At 43.1% G+C, this 11,692-nt stretch overlaps 1 protein-coding gene across 1 annotated transcript; it reads left to right on the plus strand.

The window, feature by feature from the left end:
- Nucleotides 1–436: 436 nt before the first annotated feature.
- On the plus strand, nt 437–10,652 carry LOC127601550 (uncharacterized). Its single transcript, XM_052066877.1, has 2 exons — nt 437–1,494; nt 10,590–10,652. The coding sequence occupies exons 1-2, from the start codon at nt 614–616 to the stop codon at nt 10,612–10,614; spliced, it is 906 nt and encodes a 301-aa protein (XP_051922837.1). The 5' UTR covers nt 437–613; the 3' UTR covers nt 10,615–10,652.
- The last annotated feature ends 1,040 nt before the right edge of the window (nt 10,653–11,692 follow it).

An 11,692-nucleotide genomic window follows, 5' to 3' on the forward strand; every position in this document is an offset into this window, starting at 1 on the left:
TAGGCGGAAAGGAGCACGCGTGTTGTGTGTGATTTTGATAGGAAGGTGGTCTGAACTGAGTGCGTGTATTGTGGTCCATGTTGTTCTGTTTGTGATGCTGTTGCTGGCTGTTGTGATGTCCGGTGATGTTGGTTGTTGGTTGATGTTTGTAGGTTTTCTGGTAGGTGTGTTTGCGTTTAGAGTGCTTTGTTGGGAGTTCTGTAGTATGTCTGCAATGAGGGTGCCTCTGTGGTCGTCGTAGGGAGAGTGCCATTGTGTTGAGTGAGCGTTGATGTCTGCGGTTAGAATGGTGTTGTTCAGCGAGTTTATGTATTGGAAGGTGTTGGTGATGTCTGTGTCTTCTGTGGCGTGGTCTGGTCGGGTGGTATCTCTGGGGGGTATATACATGTTGCATATGTGTAGTCTTTTGTGGTTGGTTATGTGAATCTTTACGGTTTGAATTTCTGTAGTGTTGGTGTTAATGTTGTTGGGGATGTTCATGGGAGTGAATGTGACTGATTTGTGAATGTATGTGAGCAGTCCTCCTCCTCCCTTGTGTTCTCTGTCTTTCCTAATGCTGGTGTAGTTGGTGAGACGAGGTGTGTTGTGTTGTTTTTCTAGTTTGGTTTCTTGTATGGTGATGATGTCTGCGTGCTGTTGTGAGGCGAGTTCTTCTAGTTCTGTTTTCTTGTTTTGGATGCCGTTGATGTTTATTTGTAGTATGGTCAGTGTGTGTTTGTTGTTTTTGTTGGTGGGTGTTGTTCTTTGTGGGTTGTTCGGGGGTTGTGGTGTTGGGGTGTTTGTTGTTTGCGTGTGTGTTCTGCATGTCCACGTGTTTGTGTATTGGCGGGTGGTGATGCCGGAGCAATGTCTGTGTATCCAGTGTGGGTGTGTTGAGTTGCATCTGAGTGAGGTTTGTCTGCGTGTGATGATTCTATTGCAGCTATTGCAGGTCCAGGTTTGGGGGGGTGGTCTTGTGTTTGTTGTATCTCTGTTGGAGTTGTCTGTCCGTGTTGCGTTTGAGGGTAGTGTTGGTGAGGCGAGTGTGTTGTTTTGGTCTGTTTGTGCTCTGCTGCCTGTTGGTGTCCTACGAGGTGTTGTTGTTCGTGGTGGTGTTTTGGGATGTAGTCTGCATTTCCATGTTATGTTGTATTGTCTAGTGTTTATGTTTGTGCAATGTTTGTGTACCCAGTGTGGTGTGTGGTGGTTGCATCTGAAGGATGTCTGTCTTCTTGTAATCTGTTGTGTGCAAATGTCGCATGTCCAGGTAGTTTGTTGTGTGTGTGTTTGTTGCGTGCGTGAGAGTGTCTGTGTGGGCCCCGGATTTGTCTCTATGTCCCCCGCCTGGGGCAAAAGGTCCGCCCGCCACCCTGCCAGGTTCAGGGGGCGGTTAGCCGAAAAAAAAAAAAAAACGGCCGTAAGGGCACCCCGTTCGGGGTGCAGGGATTGGTTCCTTGATTTGTCCCCCCGTTCGGGGGGAACCCTCCAACTGCGAGTAAGCCAAGGAGTTTGGAGGTACAGCAGTGTGATCGAGCAGATTAGATAGAGTAGAATTTGAATGGGGCTTCACTGATTTATTTCATACAATTCATATCTAAAACACAGTTGAAAAATATTTGATTGTTAAAATATTTAAATACAAGAACTATATCAAGAAATTAACAAAACATAGTTTTTTTAGTTAGGAGAAAAGTCTAAAAACATATCACAAATGACAAACGTTGTGCCTCTCCTCCTCCTGTTCTTCAATGAAGCTGATCACCCTCCAGCTCCCGTTAGAAACATCGTGCTGCTGAAGGTGTGCCGGCAGAATGGTTGTGATACAGGAGGTGCTGTGGACTCTCCCAGAAACGAGGACCTAGTTTAGTTGTAGATCCAGTAAAACATAGTGCAAATGTGACATTATTTATAATGCACAGTTACAGTCTTGTGAATATTAAAAAATGTACTTCATGTAATGCAGGAAGCGAATATTTCAAACGAACTAAGGCAGCAAACAGTAAGAGCAAAATCGTGTTCCAAACATTAACTCTTTTTTTAAATGTCAATTAGCTTGTGAGTAATAAGACAAAATGTGACTGTCAGACAGAGAACTGTCAGAGCAAACGGCAGATTTTAGAAAGTCCTGCCGAAATAAATCTGCACCCGACTGCGACTGTCAGCGTTGAACTGCCGCCATTGCTGTCAAAGTCAGACACATCTCCAAAATTGTTGGAGCAAATTTTTAAGCAGGCTTCATCTTGATAAATTGACCACATATTTGACATTTACACCATAACGTTACCGCCTAAAATAATCGTAAAACAAAATTTTGTGTAACAACAAGAGTAATATGTACCCCAAAAGCTTTCAAAGCGTCTGAAAGTTTTCTCCTCCGTTTTTGTTGGGGCTTGGCTCGAAATGCATCATGATTGGCCGCCCGAAGTCCACGTGTCTGTCGGACGTGCTCTCATTGGTCTATAATACCATCACGGATGAATAAATACTCAAAGGGCTTGCCAGGCAAGCCCTTTGAACCCTTTAAATACTCAATGGGCTTGCCTGGCAAGCCCTTTGAGTATTTATTCCATATTGCCCACTAGTTCACTAGTAAGGTCATTTTGACGCTTACTAGTGAACATGTAAGGCCATAAATGTGCCCACTAGTTCACTAGTAAGATCATTTTGAGGCTTACTAGTTGACATGTAAGCCACAAAACGCCCGCTAGTTCACTAGTAAGATAATTTTGAGGCTTCTAGTGAACATGTAAGCCACAGAACGCCCACTAGTTCACTAGTAAGATCATTTTGACGCTTACTAGTGAACATGTAAGCCACAAAACGCTCACTAGTTCACTAGTAAGGTCATTTTGACGCTTACTAGTGAACATGTAAGCCACAAAACGCTCACTGGTTCACTAGTAAGGTAATTTTGACGCTTACTAGTGAACATGTAAGCCAGAAAACGCCCACTAGTTCCCTAGTAAGATCATTTTGACGCTTATTTATGAACATGTCAGCCACAAAACGCTCACTCGTTCACTAGTAAGATCATTTTGACGCTTACTAGTGAACATGTAAGCCACAAAACGCCCACTAGTTCACTAGTAAGGTCATTTTGACGCTTACTAGTGAACATGTAAGCCACAAAACGCCCACTAGTTCACTAGTAAGATCATTTTGACGCTTACTAGTGAACATGTAAGGCCATAAATGTGCCCACTAGTTCACTAGTAAGTTCATTTTGAGGCTTACTAGTTGACATGTAAGCCACACATCGCCTACTAGTTCACTAGTAAGATCATTTTGAGGCTTACTAGTGAACATGTGAGCCACAAAACGCCCAATAGTTCACTAGTAAGATCATTTTGACGCTTACTAGTGAACATGTAAGCCACAAAACGCTCACTAGTTTACTAGTAAGGTCATTTTGACGCTTACTAGTGAACATGTAAGCCACAAAACGCTCACTAGTTCACGAGTAAGGTCATTTTGACGCTTACTAGTGAACATGTAAGCCGCAAAACGCCCACTAGTTCACTAATAAGATTATTTTGACGCTTACTACTGAACATTTAAGGCCATAAATGTGCCCACTAGTTCACTGGTAAGTTCATTTTGAGGCTTACTAGTTGACATGTAAGCCACACATCGCCTACTAGTTCACTAGTAAGATCATTTTGAGGCTTACTAGTGAACATGTAAGCCACAAAACGCCCACTAGTTCACTAGTAAGATCATTTTGACGCTTACTAGTGAACATGTAAGGCCATAAATGTGCCCACTAGTTCACTAGTAAGTTCATTTTGAGGCTTACTAGTTGACATGTAAGCCACACATCGCCTACTAGTTCACTAGTAAGATCATTTTGAGGCTTACTAGTGAACATGTGAGCCACAAAACGCCCAATAGTTCACTAGTAAGATCATTTTGACGCTTACTAGTGAACATGTAAGCCACAAAACGCTCACTAGTTTACTAGTAAGGTCATTTTGACGCTTACTAGTGAACATGTAAGCCACAAAACGCTCACTAGTTCACGAGTAAGGTCATTTTGACGCTTACTAGTGAACATGTAAGCCGCAAAACGCCCACTAGTTCACTAATAAAATTATTTTGACGCTTACTACTGAACATTTAAGGCCATAAATGTGCCCACTAGTTCACTGGTAAGTTCATTTTGAGGCTTACTAGTTGACATGTAAGCCACACATCGCCTACTAGTTCACTAGTAAGATCATTTTGAGGCTTACTAGTGAACATGTAAGCCACAAAACGCCCAATAGTTCACTAGTAAGATCATTTTGACGCTTACTAGTGAACATGTAAGCCACAAAACGCTCACTAGTTTACTAGTAAGGTCATTTTGACGCTTACTAGTGAACATGTAAGCCACAAAACGCTCACTAGTTCACTAGTAAGGTCATTTTGACGCTTACTAGTGAACATGTAAGCCGCAAAACGCCCACTAGTTCACTAATAAGATAATTTTGACGCTTACTACTGAACATTTAAGGCCATAAATGTGCCCACTAGTTCACTGGTAAGATGATTTTGACGCTTACTAGTGAACATGTAAGGCCATAAATGTGCCCACTTGTAGTGCTAGTGACATTACACTGTACTTGCATTAAATGCAAATAAGGATGATTACGAAAACATGTAACGGTATCCTATTGGCTGTACGTTTCAAAATAGTGTCATCCCACCAGTCAGGGCTCATGATTTTGGAAATTCTGTGCCCACTTAGTTTTTTAAAACAACAATGGCGGACAGTGTCCTGAGACGTATTCGGCGAAGGTGCAGGGCAATAGAGAGTGCCTGTCATCAAGGGTCTGCCGGTGAAAGTGAAGCACGCGCGATAAACATTTCAATTGCTAATTTAAGAAGAGTTAGTGACCAGTTTAGCGCTGATACTATTCAAAGTTTGATTCAAAGTCCAATAGATCTCCGATCTGTCATCATTGCGGGACCCACTCCTAATGGTGGACGTGTTTGTTCCCATGTGGCACATCGTTTGCACACAGGTAAAATGGCTACCATTTTTTGTCATTGGTTTTTCGTATGTATTTTTATTCGAACTACACACGGGTTTTACTGACGACTTGCTGTGACTTACCTTCTATCACCCTGTCAAACGTCGTTTTATACCAGTGGTTTTCCTGCAAATCAGTAGACTATTAAGTAACGCGATGGCTGTACACTTTTAAGCAATAACTAGTGATCTTTTAGTTATTCAATTATAAGTTTGAATTATTTTTTTCTTGAGTAAAATGGTTAGAGAAAATAGCTGCTCGTGGTTTTGAAGCTGCATATACTTTTATGTACATCTGTGTCTATATGCCTGTACTGTATACAGTATATAAAAAACACGTAGTGATTCGTTTGCTTGAATTCCTTAATCCTTTTATTTCCATACTTTAGGTAAACGAGGAAGACCAGCACTTGACATTACAAGTGATCAAATTGAACTGCTCCCCACTCAGGGCTTTACAGTGAGAGCCATCACTGAGATGTTGTGTTGTTCCTCTTCATACCTGCATAAAAAAATGAAGTTTTTTCAGATTTCAGCCAGAAATAGATTTACTCCCATTCATGATGTTGACCTGGAAGAGCATGTCAGAAGATTGCACAGCCAATTTCCCAGATCAGGCTCGGAAGCAAGTGTTCTGCTACATACTCTTGTCCCTTCATGTATATATCATTATATTCATTGTGAAAGTGTACTTTCTTTATTGTGTTGTTTTATGAACCTGTTGCAGATGATGAGGGCATACCTGCGTGCTGATGCTATTGTAGTACAAAGAAAAAGAGTTCGAGAAATCCTCAACCGTATTGAGCCAGCTGCTGCAGCCCAGAGATGGAGCCAGACTGTGGCTAGAAGAACATACTATGTGCCATTCCCCAATAGTTTATGGCACATAGATGGGCATATGCGTCTCATTCGGTAATAAGGGATCATCTTATATTTGTACTCGTGGGAGCATTAGAAAGCCATATTGTATGGACAGCACAGATTAAATTGAATTTTATCATTTGTATATCCAAGTTACACAAACTCCAAATTGCCTCCTTGTAGTCTTAAGTGCACAGCAATACCTTCTCTACCGAGATGATATTTCAAACAAGATATGAAACTTGATTGTTTTCTTGTATTTAATCATTATTCTTTTCATGTTTGTTTTACAGGTGGGTGTTTGTGACACATGCCGGCATTGATGGGAATTCCAGGCTAATAACGTACCTTCAACTGGAGCACAGACAACACAGCTTTGACAGTGTTGAAATATTTTGTCCAAGCCACCTGCCTGTATGGGTTACCCTCCAGAGTAAGATCCGACCATGGTGGTGAAAACACTGGTTGCTCTTTTAATGAACCTACTGCAGGGACAAGACACCAAAATTATTTCTAGCTCCAGCCAACACCCCCTCACAATTTACTCACACCTCCCATGGCCTGATTATCCACCAACAGGGGCCCTTTTTGGATTATCATTTTGGCATAGGAACTTTCCTTTCCTATCCTAACCGAGTGAGATGAGCCGGTAGCACCTGGAGCAAAGATCGTCTAAATTTTAATAATGCTTAGGAAAGGTTCTGACCATCCTTTACGAAAGGAAAGGAGATATATTATGCAGCAGGAATATTTAAAGGGGAAGTCTTTTTTTATGTTGTTGTTGTTGTTGTTGTCGACCCCACCCGTGCCCCGACATTGGGGGACCGGGCCCTCACTCCGTCTCCCGGATCCCCAGACCCCCCTCCGCCGCCCAGCGGGCGAGCAGGGCCGCCACTCCGCTTGGGTTTCGCCAGAGGTCCTCCGGAGTCAGTGTGGTGGGTATGTTTGTGCAGGTGAACAGGTGTTGTGTGTCGTGCACTTGCGTGCCGCATAGCGCACAGAGTGGTGTTGGGTGTGTGTCCGGTGTAATGTTGTGTAGGTAGGAGTGGAGGGCTGGTGATTTGTTGGTTCGGAGTTGTGCTAGGAGTTGTCTGGTTCTGTGTGGTAGGTTTTGCTCTGATGGGTCTATTTCTGGTGCTGGTGCATGTATTACTTTGTTGTGTTGTCTGGTGTCCAAGTGTGTTTGTACAAAGTGGGTGTGTATGTCTTTCATGTTCTGTTTTATGGTGTCGTTGTTGGTGTCCTGTGGTGCTGTGTCTTTGTTGTGTGTGTAGTTGTTGTTGTGGAAGATTGTTTGTTTCTTTTGTCTGGGTGGTGGTGGTTGTTGAGTGAGTGGGTGTAGTGGGTGGGTTGGGGGTTGGGCTTTTTGTCTGATTTGCGATGCGTGTAGTTTTAGATGGGTGTTCAGTGGGAGAGTTTTTGTTTCCTCATGCAAGTGTTGTATGTTTGTGTCTTGTGTGCATCCTGTTGCTATTCTGAGTGCGGTGTTCTGTGTGGTCTGGAGTTTTGTCTTGTTTGTGTCCGATGGTGTTGGTGACCATATAGTGTTTGCGTATTCGAGGCGTGTGAGTGTGGTTGCTTTGTATGTGGTGAGTATAGTTTCTTTGGATTTTCCCCAGTGAGTGGTTGTTAAGGCTTTAAGTATTTTGTTTGATTGCTTGGCGCGGGTTAGAGTGTGTTGTGTGTGTTTTGAGAAGCTGAGTTTGGGGTCCCATGTTAATCCCAGTATTTTGGGTTCGCGGACTGTGGGTAGGGTGGTGTTATCTATTTGTAAAGTGAGCCTGTTGCTGTATTCTGCCGGATCCGGTGTGAACAGAGTGGTGGTGGTTTTGTCTGCGTTGAGTGTGAGTTGGTTCTGTTTTGTCCAGTTGTATATGTCGTGGAGATATTTTTGTACTTGTTGTTGTGCCTGTTGTGGTTTGACATGTGTGGATAGAATGGTGATGTCGTCTGCATATGTAACTGTGTGTACATTTGGAGGTGGTTGTGGTAAGTCTGCCATGTATATGTTGAATAGTGTTGGTGAAAGTACTCCCCCCTGTGGTACCCCCGTTTTCGTGTTTCTATGTTCTGATGTTTCCCCCCGGTATTGAGTGTATTGTCTGCGTCCCCTTATGTAGTTGAAGATGTATTTGATGATGATGTTTGGGGTGTTAGTGTTGTTGAGTTTGTTTGTGAGTGTGTGTAGGTTTACCGTGTCAAAGGCTTTGGACATGTCTAGGGCTATGGCAACTGTTCGTTGTGGTGGTTTTTGTTGATTGAAACCTGTGGCTATGATGTTGTGTATGTGGTGTAGTGCTGTGGTTGTGGAGTGTTGTTTTCGGAAGCCGTGTTGGTGAGAGGGTAGTTGAGTGTTGTTGGTAATGAAGGGTAGTATTACCTTTTCCATTGTTTTGGCTATTGGGCTGAGTAGTGCTATTGGTCTGTAGGATGGGCCGAGTGCGTGGTTTTTGTTGGGTTTTGGTATTGGGATTATTTTTGCAGTCTTCCATATTGCGGGGATGGTGTTGGTGTTGAGTGATGTGTAGTAAGTGTGTGTGAGTAGTGTTATTGCTTTGGGGCCTAGGTGTTTCAGATGTCTGATGTTTATGTTGTCTGGGCCTGTGGAGTTGTTGCTTTTGGAGCGTTGTAGTGCTTGTTTGACTTGCTGTTCTGTGATGGTTATGGGCGTGGTGTTGAGTTTTCGTATTTTGCGTTGTAGTTGTCTGTATGTTCTGTTGGTTTTGTGTTGTATTATGTTGGTGAATTGTTTGTTGAATGCTCGTGCTTTCTGTTTGTTGGATATTGCCGTGTGTTGTCCGAACTGTATTGTGGTGTTTTCTGGTGCTTTTTGTTCTTTGTTTGATAGTCTTGTTACTGTGTTCCAGAGTATGTGTTGTTTGTGTCTGTGGTTCCATGCATCCGTTAAGTGTTCTTTCCATAGCTCTTGTTTGTGTTTTTGGATTTGTGTGTCTATTTCTTTGTTTAGGTCTGTGATGCGTGGGTCTTGGTGGTTTTGTTGTCTGATGTCGTTTCTTTGGCTGATGAGTGTTCTGATGTGTTGTGGTAGGAGAAGTGATTTGCTTTTTATTTTTCCGTGGGGTATGTGGTGTTTGTCTGCTGTAAGTATGAGGTTTGTGAGCATGGTGTTGGCTGTGTGGATGTTGTCAGGTATGGTTAAGTTCTCCAGTGCTGATTCTATTTCAGAGGTGTATCCTTCCCAGTCTGCTTTCCTGTAATTTGTGTAAGTTTGAAGGTGTTGTTGTAGGCGGAAAGGAGCACGCGTGTTGTGTGTGATTTTGATAGGAAGGTGGTCTGAACTGAGTGCGTGTATTGTGGTCCATGTTGTTCTGTTTGTGATGCTGTTGCTGGCTGTTGTGATGTCCGGTGATGTTGGTTGTTGGTTGATGTTTGTAGGTTTTCTGGTAGGTGTGTTTGCGTTTAGAGTGATTTGTTGGGAGTTCTGTAGTATGTCTGCAATGAGGGTGCCTCTGTGGTCGTCGTAGGGAGAGTGCCATTGTGTTGAGTGAGCGTTGATGTCTGCGGTTAGAATGGTGTTGTTCAGCGAGTTTATGTATTGGAAGGTGTTGGTGATGTCTGTGTCTTCTGTGGCGTGGTCTGGTCGGGTGGTATCTCTGGGGGGTATATACATGTTGCATATGTGTAGTCTTTTGTGGTTGGTTATGTGAATCTTTACGGTTTGAATTTCTGTAGTGTTGGTGTTAATGTTGTTGGGGATGTTCATGGGAGTGAATGTGACTGATTTGTGAATGTATGTGAGCAGTCCTCCTCCTCCCTTGTGTTCTCTGTCTTTCCTAATGCTGGTGTAGTTGGTGAGACGAGGTGTGTTGTGTTGTTTTTCTAGTTTAGTTTCTTGTATGGTGATGATGTCTGCGTGCTGTTGTGAGGCGAGTTCTTCTAGTTCTGTTTTCTTGTTTTGGATGCCGTTGATGTTTATTTGTAGTATGGTCAGTGTGTGTTTGTTGTTTTTGTTGGTGGGTGTTGTTCTTTGTGGGTTGTTCGGGGGTTGTGGTGTTGGGGTGTTTGTTGTTTGCGTGTGTGTTCTGCATGTCCACGTGTTTGTGTATTGGCGGGTGGTGATGCCGGAGCAATGTCTGTGTATCCAGTGTGGGTGTGTTGAGTTGCATCTGAGTGAGGTTTGTCTGCGTGTGATGATTCTATTGCAGCTATTGCAGGTCCAGGTTTGGGGGGGTGGTCTTGTGTTTGTTGTATCTCTGTTGGAGTTGTCTGTCCGTGTTGCCTTTGAGGGTAGTGTTGGTGAGGCGAGTGTGTTGTTTTGGTCTGTTTGTGCTCTGCTGCCTGTTGGTGTCCTACGAGGTGTTGTTGTTCGTGGTGGTGTTTTGGGATGTAGTCTGCATTTCCATGTTATGTTGTATTGTCTAGTGTTTATGTTTGTGCAATGTTTGTGTACCCAGTGTGGTGTGTGGTGGTTGCATCTGAAGGATGCCTGTCTTCTTGTAATCTGTTGTGTGCAAATGTCGCATGTCCAGGTAGTTTGTTGTGTGTGTGTTTGTTGCGTGCGTGAGAGTGTCTGTGTGGGCCCCGGATTTGTCTCTATGTCCCCCGCCTGGGGCAAAAGGTCCGCCCGCCACCCTGCCAGGTTCAGGGGGCGGTTAGCCGAAAAAAAAAAAACGGCCGTAAGGGCACCCCGTTTGGGGTGCAGGGATTGGTTCCTTGATTTGTCCCCCCGTTCGGGGGGAACCCTCCAACTGCGAGTAAGCCAAGGAGTTTGGAGGTACAGCAGGTTGACAGCAGTGTGATCGAGCAGATTAGATAGAGTAGAATTTGAATGGGGCTTCACTGATTTATTTCATACAATTCATATCTAAAACACAGTTGAAAAATATTTGATTGTTAAAATATTTAAATACAAGAACTATATCAAGAAATTAACAAAACATAGTTTTTTTAGTTAGGAGAAAAGTCTAAAAACATATCACAAATGACAAACGTTGTGCCTCTCCTCCTCCTGTTCTTCAAAGAAGCTGATCACCCTCTAGCTCCCGTTAGAAACATCGTGCTGCTGAAGGTGTGCCGGCAAAATGGTTGTGATACAGGAGGTGCTGTGGACTCTCCCAGAAACGAGGACCTAGTTTAGTTGTAGATCCAGTAAAACATAGTGCAAATGTGACATTATTTATAATGCACAGTTACAGTCTTGTGAATATTAAAAAATGTACTTCATGTAATGCAGGAAGCGAATATTTCAAACGAACTAAGGCAGCAAACAGTAAGAGCAAAATCGTGTTCCAAACATTAACTCTTTTTTTAAATGTCAATTAGCTTGTGAGTAATAAGACAAAATGTGACTGTCAGACAGAGAACTGTCAGAGCAAACGGATGATTTTAGAAAGTCCTGCCGAAATAAATCTGCACCCGACTGCGACTGTCAGCATTGAACTGCCGCCATTGCTGTCAAAGTCAGACACATCTCCAAAATTGTTGGAGCAAATTTTTAAGCAGGCTTCATCTTGATAAATTGACCACGTATTTGACATTTACACCATAACGTTACCGCCTAAAATAATCGTAAAACAAAATTTTGTGTAACAACAAGAGTAATATGTACCCCAAAAGCTTTCAAAGCGTCTGAAAGTTTTCTCCTCCGTTTTTGTTGGGGCTTGGCTCGAAATGCATCATGATTGGCTGCCCGAAGTCCACGTGTCTGTCGGACGTGCTCTCATTGGTCTACAATACCATCACGGATGAATAAATACTCAAAGGGCTTGCCAGGCAAGCCCTTTGAACCCTTTAAATACTCAATGGGCTTGCCTGGCAAGCCCTTTGAGTATTTATTCCATATTGCCCACTAGTTCACTAGTAAGGTCATTTTGACGC

The sequence above is a fragment of the Hippocampus zosterae genome, chromosome 6 (assembly GCF_025434085.1).
Source record: "Hippocampus zosterae strain Florida chromosome 6, ASM2543408v3, whole genome shotgun sequence".
Lineage (NCBI taxonomy): Eukaryota > Metazoa > Chordata > Actinopteri > Syngnathiformes > Syngnathidae > Hippocampus > Hippocampus zosterae.